General features: G+C 41.3%; 1 protein-coding gene across 6 annotated transcripts in view; it reads right to left on the bottom strand.

Moving 5' to 3' along the window:
- REC114 (REC114 meiotic recombination protein) overlaps positions 1 to 12,121 on the bottom strand; it is a 57,719-nt gene that overhangs the window by 17,586 nt on the left and 28,012 nt on the right. For all 6 annotated transcript variants that reach the window (XM_033919503.1, XM_033919505.1, XM_033919506.1 and 3 more), the window contains one exon: positions 5,287 to 5,499. In XM_033919503.1, the coding sequence (XP_033775394.1) occupies positions 5,287 to 5,499 (213 nt within the window). The remainder of the gene's footprint in view (positions 1 to 5,286; positions 5,500 to 12,121) is intronic.

The following is a 12,121-nucleotide window of genomic DNA, read 5'->3' as shown; positions in this document are numbered from 1 at the left end:
GAAGATGGTGAGAGCGTAGGAAAGCGGCCACCACAATGAGACACTTTGTGAAGACCCTGAGAGAGGAGGCAAGACCGAAGGGTAACACTTTGTACTGGTAATGACAGCGATTGATAATGAAGCGGAGATACTTTCTGGAGGCCAGATTGACTGTGATGTGAGTGTAGGCCTCCTTGAGATCGAGGGAGCATAGCCAGTCGCCCTGAGAGAGAAGAGGATAAAGTGTGGCCAGAGAAAGCATTTTGAACTTTTCCTTGAACAAGCTTTTGTTGAGATCTCGGAGATCTAGTATGGGTCTGAGGTCCCCGGTTTTTTTGGGAACCAGAAAATAGCAGGAGTAGAATCCCTGCCCCTTCTGATCTAGAGGAACTTCCTCTATGGCGTTCAGAAGAAGAAGGGATTGGACCTCCTGAAGGAGGAGGGAGGACTGAGGTGTGTTCAAAGCAGACTCTTTTGGAGGACTTTGGGTGGGAAGAGTCTGAAAGTTGAGAGAATAGCCATGGCGAATGACCCACTGGTCTGAAGTGATGATCTCCCAATGGCTGATGAAAAGAGAAAGACGTCCTCCTATGGGTTGAGGCAGAAGGATTGATGGTAGCAGACTGGCTAGGCCCTGGAGAACGAAGTCAAAAGGGTTGAGTGGTCTTCGGTTGTGCAGGAGGTTTCACCTGTTGCTGCTGTTGTGCACGAGGTTGTTGACGTTGCTGCTGACGTTGACTCCTAGGCTGTTGAGGAGCAGATGGTAAGGGTCTAGCAGAGTAGCGGCGCTGATAAGAAGATTGTGGGTGAAAGGGCCGCGAAGGTGGAGGCTTCTTTTTGTTCTTGAGAAGAGTGTCCCAGTGAGTCTCATGTGCCGACAATCGAGAGAGTCACCAAATAACTCATCTCCAAGGCAAGGAGCATTGGCAAGGCAATCCTGGTGATTGATGTCAAGCTCTGAAACCCTAAGCCAAGCGAGACGGCGCATAGCCACAGCCATCGCAGTAGCCCTTGAGGTGAGTTCAAAGGTGTCGTAGATTGAACGGACCATAAATTTTCTAAGCTGTAACAGGCTGGAAATGTATTGGTGGAAAGAAGGTAGTTCCCGTTCAGGTAAGTACTTCTCAAAGGAAGCCAGTTGTTGAACAAGGTGTTTCAAATAGAAGGAAAAATGAAATGCATAATTGCCTGATCGGTTGGCCAGCATAGCATTTTGTTACAAACGCTTGCCAAACTTATCCATGGCCTTCCCCTCTCTGCCAGGAGGGACAGAAGCGTAGACACTAGTGCCCGCAGACTTTTTTAGGGTGGACACAACCAACAAAGATTCATGCGGTAGTTGGGGCTTGTCAAAACCTGGAATAGGAATGACCTTGTATAAGGTATCCAACTTGTGAGGAGCACCAGGGATTGTGGGGGTTCGGTGGTTTGAACAGCCCGATGAAGACCTCTCGGTTCCACAGACAAAATTGGCATGGAAGTAGAGGAGGCAGAATGGACCGGTACCGATAGGATAGAAGCTGACAATATAGGCTGCTCTACAGACGGTACCGGCGGCTCAGACCGGACCGGGACTGGAAGGTTCGGTGCCAACAGAGCAGGAAGGAGTTGTTGTAATTGCTTCTTAAGTTGGACTTGGAGGATAGCCGTAATCCGGTCATCCAAGGAACGCTTTCTTTTTCTGCGGTACCTGCGGTGCCGCTCGACGCCCAGAGGATGAGGAGGCCGAGGAGGATGCACTCACCTCGATAGGGGCGGAGCGTTTACGGGGGCGCCTCGAGGTCGGCAGGACTGGACTCTCTGCCACAGCGACCGGAGGACACTCCAAAGAGGAAAGCTTCTTAGCTGGCTTACCTCAGGGGTGTGACACCAGGGTGGTATCGCGCGGCGTCAATGAGGTAGGCGCTGGCTGAGAGGCCGTCGACGCCGGTGCCGATGCCGAAGGATCAACCATTGCGGCACCGAACAAAAGTTTCTGTTGAAGCTGCCTGTTCTTTAGGGTGTGCTTCTTTAGAGTAGCACAACGGGTGCAGGTGGAAGCCCTATGATCCGGACCCAAGCACTGCAAGCACCAGTTGTGCGGATCGGTCAAAGAAATGGGCCGGGCACACCGTTGGCACTTCTTGAAACCTGACTGAGGGGACATGAAGGTAAAGACGGCCTCCGCCAAATCGAAAGCGGAGGCTTCGATGATGATTACAGGCCCCACTGGGGCGAACTCGCAAAAATAAATAAAATGTATCTTTTTTTTTAGATTATAAAGAGAAGAAATAAAAAGATAAAGAGAATTTTCCAAAAAGAGAAAAAACACGCGAGCTGGAAGGCAGAGAAAAAATTTTTAAACGGCCGTTGAAAAACACACGTCTGCTTAGCTCCGCGGAAACTAAGAAACTGGGGACCGCAAGCCTCCGTCGGGCGGGAAGGCACTCTCGCATGTGCGGTGCAGCCTAGCTAGAACTTTCTAAGTTCTTAGAGTGCAATCACTCTAAAATTGTCTGTACCGGAGCTCCGTCGGTGCCGTCACCCATCAGTTAAGAATATGCTGCCTGCTTGTCCTAGGATAATAAAAATTACATGACCCACATAAATTATAGTTGTTGGGATTTATTTTTTTAGGGGGAGTGGTAAAAGTACGCTTCTTGAGCGCGTGTATTATAGCCATGCCTTATGAATTATAGTAGTTTTTGTGGAAGAAAAGAAATATCTTATGTGTGCTTGTTAAAAGCCGATGTTGCAGAATCTAGGCCCTAATCATTTGTAACTTTTTGAGCATTATAACTTTGTTAGCTATTTGCACCAGTCTGAAAGTAGGTTCTATTTGACAAAAAGATCAGATTAACTGGAGCACAGCAAACTCAATTCCAAAAGAGAGTACATAAGAATTGCCATACTGGGACAGACTGAAGGTCCATCAAGTCCAGTATCCTGTTTCCAACAGTGACCAACACACGTCTCAAATAACTAGCTAGAACCCAAGAAGTAAAACAGATTTTATGCTGTTTATCCTAGGAATAAGCAGTGGATTTCCCCAAGCCATCTCAATAATGGCCTATGGACTTCTGTTTTAGGAAGTTATCCAAACCTTTTTTAAACCCCACTAAGCTAACTGATTTCACCACATTCTCCAGCAACGTATTCCAAAGTTTAATTACACATTGTGTGAAGAAATATTTTCTCCGATTTGTTTTAAATCTATCATTTAGTTGCTTCATCGCATAATTCCTAGTCCTAGTATTTTTGGAGTGAATAGCAATTCACATCTACCCTTTTCACTCTACTCAGTATTTTATAGACCTGTATCATATCACCCCTGAGCCATCTCTGCTCCAAGCTGAACAGCCCTAGACGCTTTAGCTTTTCCTCATAGGGAAATTATCCCATTCCTTCTCAGTACCCTATATCTTTTTTGCGATACAGCGACAAGAACTGCATACAGTATTCAAGGTGCAGCCGCACCATAGAGCAATACAGCACAGTTACTCACCGTAACAGATGTTAGCCAGGGACAGCAGGCAGATATTCTCACATTTGGGCGATATCATCCACAGAGCCCCGGTACGGACAGCTTTAAAAGTGCATTGCCAAGAATTTGAGAAAGTTTGCGAACTGCCCACCCCATGCATATACGAATGCCTTCCTGCCTGATGCCGCTCATGGCTCCTCAGTTCAGTAAGCAAACTATGAAGCCAACCAGGGAAGTTGGGTGGGTTATGAGAATATCAGCCTGCTGTCCTGGATAACACCTGTTACGGTAAGTAACTGTGTTGTATCTCAGCACAAGCAGGCAGCATATTCTCACATGTGGGACTCCCTAGCTTACTTTGATGGGATGGAAGGACAGTTTGCCATTAGGAAAATAGATTTTGCAATACTGTTTGGCTGAAGTGACCATCCCATTTGGAATAAGATTCCAGACATTAGTGTGATCTGAATGTATGTACTGAGGACCAAGTAGCAGCTTTACAGATTTCATTAATAGGAGTTGAGCGAAGGAAAGCAATTGAAGCTGCCATAGCTCTGACTTTGTGGGCTGTGACACGACTCTCCAGTGGCAGCCTAGCCTGACCATAACAGGAGATACAAGAGGCCAACCACGTGGAAATCGTTTTCTTGGATACTGGATGTCCCAATTTGTTAGGATCAAAGGAGACAAAAAGTTGAAAAGATGTTCTATGCGGTTGAGTTCTCTGCAAATAGTAAGCCAATGCTCGTTTGCAGTCCAAGGTGAGAATAAGGCTTATGAAAGAATACTGGAAGTGCAATAGATTGATTGAGATGGAATTCCATGATGACCTTTGGAAGAAATTTTGGATGGGTGCGAAGCACTACTTTGTCATGGTGGAATACTGTCCGTTTCCTGTCTTAATTTCCTGTGTATAGCCTGTTGGCTTCTAGTATATTGGATATATCCTCTTCGGTAAATACAGACGTAAAAAAATGTGTTCAGTTTGTCGGCAATGGCTTTGTCCTCCTTTAGTACTCCCTTTATTCCATTGTCATCTAATGCTCCCACTGCTTTCTTCGAGAGTTGTTCCCCTTAATATATCGAAAGAACGGCTTAAAATGTTTTACCTGCTTGGCTATTTTTTCCTCGTCTCTTTTGACCCCTCTTACCGCCTTATGGCACTTCATAAGTACTGGGAGACCCCCCTCACAATTACTATGGCTCCCAGAAAATTGGATTTTTTTTATACAAAATAATTTTTTCTCCTGGTTTTGACAAACCAGCATCAGTCCCTGGTGGTAGAGTTGAGTTTGAAAAAATCTACTCCGTCCAGAGTCTATGCCGCAGGGTTTGGTGCATAGGCCTGTGATCGTCAACATATTTATAAACGACCTAGAAATTTGCACAAGTGAGGTGATTAAATTTGCAGACGATACAAAGTTATTCAGAGTAGTGAGGACACAGAAGGATTGCGAAGACCTACAACGAGACATGGCAAATGAGGTTCAATGTGGATAAATGCAAGGTGATGCATGTCCGTAACAAAAATCATATGCACGAATACAGGATGTGTTATACTCTGAGAGAGCCCCCAGGAAAGAGACTTGGGAGTATTTGTAGACAAGTAAATGAAACCGTCTGCGCAATGTGTGGCGGCAGCGAAAAGGACAAACAGCATGCTAGGAATGATTAAGAAGGGGATCACAAACAGATCTGAGAAGGTTTTCATGCCACTGTATCGGGCCATGGTACGCCCCCACCTAGAATACTGTAATTTTGTTTAATACCTTTTCTCAAGTTCTCTTATCCACCTGCTATGCTACTAAATTGTCTCTTGAATGCACATTTTGAATCATGCTTACCCTATTTTGCTCTGCTGCATCTTGATAGTTGATTCCCTGGTTGTTTCCTTTAGAAGTCTGACTATAGTTTTCCTCAAGAAGCTCACGACTTTGCCCATTAGATACCTGAATAGATATGTACAACTCCAACTTTTGTACACAGTTACTGCAGTGTTTCAGTGCTTGTTCTTTGGATTCTCCTCTAAATTGCACACGGAACATGCGACTCTCATTCTATTACAAAAATAAATGTTATTTTATCATGCAAACTTATTTTATAGTAGCATGTAATATAGTTGTTCATAAGCTGTGGTTTAAATTCACTTTTCTAAAAAGAGATTTGGTTCTTACCTTGCTTATATCTTTTCTAGTAGATAGGTGTGTTATTCTGGATGGAAGAGTAATCTCCCCATGCTCACAAGCCATACAAAAGTAATCCACTCCAGGTTTTCGATTCTTCCTCCTTCACTAGAGGGCTCTGCTGTCCCCTTCAGTTTGTACCAAAGCAGGAAATAGCCCTGTAAAGAAACATATGCGAAGGATGGGTACAGGGAAACTCCCCAAACTACAACTCCCTTCTGCTTAGAAACATAACATGTCAAACCTGCAGTCAATGTCTCTAACCGGACTGATTCACAAATACAACAAATAAACCCTTAGAATCAGTCAGAGCCATTACAGACTTCTCTCATGGATCCTCAGATGGCTACCATGAGGTGAATATCTTCCATGCTTAATCTCGTAGCCCAGTTCTTCATAGGTCCAATATATTGTTCAAGTTTATAAATCAGTATATTTAATTGCTAATTCTCTTATAGGTCTAGTGTATTGTACTCTTATTAATCGATATATTGTATTTCTTATTAATTCACAAAAATGCATTTTTTCTTAAATTTTCATCAATGACTTGATTTTTCAAAATATATCAAACACTTTATCTTAAATTTGACCATAGTAAGGACACCCTCTCCCGATATGACCATGTTTCAAAAGCTTCTTCAGGTTTGAGACACCTCACATGTTCATATTCTAAAAAAAGAAAAATTTTATCAGAACAAGAGGATACTATTTCTTAGTTCTTTGACAATCCTTTGCACACAGGATTACTACTCAAACCCATAATATTGAAAACAGAGTTTCAGCATAGTTATTCAGCAGTCCATCTCTGGTATTATTCTTTCCATTCAAATTGGCATCTGACATCAAGCTAAATCAATGTTAAATATCAGAATGATGTGAAACTACCTCATTGGACAAAGCTTACAGCATCGACATCAAATCAATTTCTTCGTTGGGTCCCTCTGGAGCTAAGGTATTTAATTGAAATATCCAACATTCTTTTAAATTTAGCACATAGTCAATATTATGTGGCAAATCTGGAGGAATAAGAAATCTATAGAGCTGATAAATTAAACGTTAAATTTTGGAAGCAGTTTTTAGATAATATACTGTTTATTTGGACTTTCTGGAAATTGAACGTGGGAGATTCATCCAGTGGTTAAACACACTAGATTAATGTATCAAGTTTACCACCAAATTTGATATATATAGTATTGACTTTCTAGATGTACATATTTTCAAGCAAAATAAGATTTTGCAAACTTCATTATTATCAGAAAAGTACCGATAGAAATAGCTTTTCATGTTTCCACAGTTTCCATCCTTACAATCTAACGGCTAGTCAATCAGCCAATTTCTGTGGATCAGAAGAATATGTGCTTTATTGGATGACTAAGTGACATGCAAAAGATTTATCGTTAAGATTTTTACATCGTAGATATCCTCAGGCTGTAATAAAAGCAGTCTATTTATAGGTTAAATATGCCCATCAGGAGTTACTTTTATAGGATGCTAAAAAAGAAGCATCAACTCGCATAATTTATGTGCAGAGATATACCCCGTTATCCACCCAAATAAATTGGATAATATCTCACCACTGATATATACTTCAACTATTGGATATTTTTAATAAACAATCTATATTTACTTATCAAAGAACTAACATAGGGGAAATGATCAATCACTGGAAGATTATAAGACATCAAGTGGTGAATAATTGACACTATTCAAGTAGGATGGAAGGGAGGTAATATTGAATATTTACTGAATTTAAAAGAACAATATTGGATATTTCGATTAAATGACCTAGCTCCAGAGGGACTCAATAAAGAAACTGATTGGATGTCAATGGTGTAAGCTTTGTCCAATGAGGTAGCTCCACGTCATGTTTAACATGATTTGACTTGACGTCATTTGAAATAAAATTCTGAAATGAGAGGGCATAGGATTAAGTTAAGAGATGATAAGCTCAGGAGTAAGCTAAGGAAATACTTTTTTTATTTTTATTTTTTACAGAAAGGGTGGTAGATGCATGGAACAGCTTCCCGGAAGAGGTGGTGGAGACAGAGACTGTGTCTGAATTCAAGAAAGTGTGGGATATGGCTAAAACTGAACTCCATATCTTTCCACCTAAACTCACCTCCCCCCTCTCACCGTTCTCTATTTCTGTGGATAACACTATCCTCCTCCCTGTCTCGTCAGCTCGCAACCTTGGGGTGATCTTTTACTCCTCTCTCTCCTTCTCTGCTTAGATCCAACATACTGCCAAATCCTGTTGCTTCCTCCTCTATATTACCAAAATCCGTCCTCATCTCTCTGAATACACTACCAAAACCCTTGTTCATGCTCTCATCACCTTGCACTTAGACTACTGCAACGTACTTCTCTCAGGGCTCCCGCGCACCCATCTCTCACCTCTTCAATCCGTTCAAAATTCTGCTGCACAACTCATATTCTGTGAGAGCCACTATTCTCACATTACCCCTCTCCTCAAGTCTCTTCATTGGCTCCCCATCCATTTCTGAATACAGTTTAAACTCCTCTTGCTGACTTACAAGTGCATTCACTATGAAGCTCACCAATATCTCTCTTCACTTATCTCCACCTATGCTCTTCCCCATGATCTACGTTCATCGGGCAAGTCCCACTTATTTGTACCCTTCTCTTCCACTGCCAACTCCAGACTCTGTCCCTTCTTTCTTGCGGCACCGTATGCCTGGAACAGGCTGTCTGAATCAATACGTCATGTTCCCATTCCTACCAGTATTCAAATCTAAGCTAAAAGCCCACTTTTTGAAACTGTTTTCAACTCTTAACACCCACTCACTGCCTGTCAGATACCTATACCTACTGTATAATTTCCTCTACCATAATCTCCCCAACCCTGAATTGTCCTATCTAAATTAGATTGTAAGCTCTTCTGAGCAGGGATTGTCTATTGTATGTTAAAATGTACAGCGCTGCATACACCTTTCAGCGCTATTGAAATAATAAAATAGTAGTAGTATAGGCACATGGGATCTCTTAGAGAGAGGAAGAGATAATGGTTACTGCGGATAGGCAGACTGGATGGGCCATTATCTGCCATAATATTTCTAGGTTTCTGTAATAACCAACACAAAGAGCTTCTGCTATAATTACCACAGTAATACCAATAATCATATAGTAGTGCAAAACTACTATGATCAAAAGTCCACTGCATATAACATAGCTATATAGCACAGAATCAAAACAGAAGTGGAAAAAAAGAGACCTCAGAAAACTTTTTGTCCTTATTTTCAATACATCAAGTCCATAGAGCTAGCAGTCATCGGTCTCTGAAAAAACTCCACAATAATTTATTAATAATTGTTCTCAAATTCTTAAGTATTGTATCAAATTATGCAGTAAGGTACTTATCCTCATAGTTGCCAAGGATGGTCAATCACAGGTGTGTGGAGATGTTTCACTGCTGCTATCCACATCACAATGACATTAATGAGAAAATGCAGGCAAAAAAACCCATTTCATCCAGACCGACAATGGCCCTGTTTCGTAAGGAGTTATCAAGGGCTCTGAGCATTTATTCTCATGCCCAACTCCAGAAGCAAGTGAGAAAAGGAATTTGTCCCTTCAAAGACTCACCGGAACCATGGAGAACTCACTCAGGGATAGCGTTTAAATCCACAGACTTTCACGCGCTCTTTAATCCAAGGCACGCCCCACTTCCACTCTCATGACTCACTCGAAATATCCCCCCCCCAAAAAAAAAAAAAACCCCAACCAAAAACCAAGAATTAACTAAACTCAAAATTAACTTTGATCTATGTTTTTATGTCAGAAGCCATTTGAACGGAAAGAATAGTACCAGGAACAGACTGCTGAATGACTATGCTGAAACTCGTTTTCAAATTATGTTATTGGTTTAAGTAGTAATCATGTGTGCAAAGGATTGTCACCGAACTAAGTTATGGTATCTTCTTATTTTAGAATATGAACATGTGAGGTGCCTCAACCCTGAAGAAGTTTTTGAAACATGGTCATGTTGGGAGAGGCAGTCCTTACTATGGTTGAATTTAAGATAAGTGTTTGACATACTTTTTAAAATCGTCTCAAAACTTTTGAGAAAAAAATGCAATTTTATGAATGATTAATAAGTAATGCAATATTTCAATTGCTTATTCTCTCTTATAGGTCATGTATTGTACACTTTTATCAATGTAATATACTGATTTATAAAAGGGAGAAGAATTGGACTACGGGATTGGACATGGAAGTTATTCAGCTCATGGTAGCCATCTGAGGATCCATGAGAGAAGTCTTTAATAGTTCTGACTGATACTAAGGGTTTATATATTGCATTTAACTTGTACCTGTGCCATTTTAAGCTCTCACAGTGTCAAATCTGCAGTTAATAGCTCTAACAATTGACTGCAGATTTGACATACTGTGAGAGCTTAAAATGGCACAGGTATAAGTTAAATCAGGAGATATTTAGTTTCTCAGAACAGAGAAGCCATCAAATTCAGCATCCTGTCTTAATAATAATAACTTTATTCTTGTATACCGCCACACCACACAGTTCTAGGCGGTTCACAAAAATAACTGAACAACCAGTGAAGAATACAAATAATAGAGAAATGCATACAATGGAAAACAGACAGATGTCAAGTAACAAATTTGTCAAATAGGTCTTCACTAGTTTTCTAAACGAATAATAAGATGGAACACATAGAATCATGGGCCGAACTGGAAAATCTGGGGGAAAGATTATTTTGTGCTAAGTTACATGGGGACACATTAGCTCAATATGTCAAATTGAAAATGATCCCTAGCAGACTAATATCTAGAAGGGGCTAACTTTATTCTGGATGCACATTTTGTTGAAAAATGGATTTCAATTCTTAATAAATGCAGCATGGATCTCATGTTGCTCATTCCCGAACAAATTATAAAATAGAGTTAAAAGATAAGATCAGAGATTTAGACACTCATGCAGAACCTTTCAGAAGAAATAGTAGGGAATCATCAATGAGAAATCCATAAAAACATTTGGATACATTTAAAGAATTAGTTAAATAGACTAAGATTAAAAAATTGAAAAGGGATGAAAAAGACTATGCTCAAAATCAGATCTATACTTGGCTTTTTCTCCAGTCATTGTACAAGGGCTTGTCATGCCACTGAGGCTTGCACGCCTCTGAGAAGCTGAAAGCTATGCCATCAGTAGTTTCACTACCAGCAGGGTATCCCAAGGCGAACAGGTTTCAGTGGAGATGCCAGACTAACAATGTACCACCCATCCGGGCAGCAACAGATGGGCAGTGGATTGCATTTGATGCAACAATGGCAATAATATTGAATTTATGCTGCACAGAAGGACCGGCAATCTACTTCTGTATTCTGCCAAGAAAACATGATGATGATGAGACAAAGAATCAACATATAGTGCTGGAAAATGGTCCCCTAGGTCAGAAAGCACTCACTGTGCTACTAGGGAAGAGCTGATAGTGTGGTCACCATTATAGCCTAAATCAGGTCTCTGGAACAATCCTGAAAGTAGCCACAACCAATGCACTAGCGTGTGACCCGACAGAGAGTCACCCTGCAGGACTGAACCTTCAAAAGCATTCACAATTATTTTCACACAAAAATAAAGTCTCCACACAAGGAAGTAGATTGGAAAAATAAGTCAATTTTACTCATTCAATAAAGCAGGTAAGTAATTCCTCAATCTTTGTCACAGTAGTCAGGATTCCATACCTCATTAAAGAAGAAAGAAAAAAAAACTGCCAAAAAAAAAGGCATGAAAACAAAACAGTTCACAAACAAAATCAAACTTTCTTCTTCTGCTTATTAATTCCCAATTGTCCTTGAGATCACAGTTCAATACAGAGCTTGCTCTGCCTGCTCCAAAGCAGGTATTTCATTAAATCAGCAATAAAGTTCAGCATTCAGAATTCCTCAATTCACAATCAAAACAAAATAAAGGAAAGCCTCTGGCAACAGAAGATGTCTGCCAGGAACAGGAGAGTGCAATAGGTTTTGCAAAAATAAAGGCCTTAAGATAGGCTTTCATAAATTCCCTCCCTAGGTGGAAGCAAAACCTCTCCCCACTTTACACTCCTAGCTTTCTCAAAGTTCACATCCATTAAAAAGGAAAAAAAAAACAGCACACAAACAGTCCAAAAACAAACACACTCACTGTTTGTGGCTGGAAGCCAAGTCCACCTGCATCAGCTCAGGGTAATTAGATTCACTGCCAGAACAGGCTTCTTGAAAGTCCATAGGTTCATCCCTCAGGATAGACAAGTCTTCAGCTTGTTCAGCCTCGATCAGCTCCATGGGTTGTGGCCTGTTGTCCCTGTTTGGCTCAGGAGGATCCCTAGGGAGGCAAGGCTTAAACTTCCTCCCTAACCGGCTTGCCGGTCTGAATGCCAGTGCAGGCTTATCTAGGCTAGGGGCATGCCCTGTTCTGTGTGTCAGCAGATCTCCAGGGGCCTCTAGAGCTCCCCTGGTGGAGGTTTGGACAAAACTC

Source organism: Geotrypetes seraphini, chromosome 14 (genome assembly GCF_902459505.1).
Source record: "Geotrypetes seraphini chromosome 14, aGeoSer1.1, whole genome shotgun sequence".
Classification (NCBI taxonomy): domain Eukaryota; kingdom Metazoa; phylum Chordata; class Amphibia; order Gymnophiona; family Dermophiidae; genus Geotrypetes; species Geotrypetes seraphini.
The sequence above is the reverse complement of the archived record's forward strand: the minus strand, read 5'-3'. Positions and strand labels throughout refer to the sequence as shown.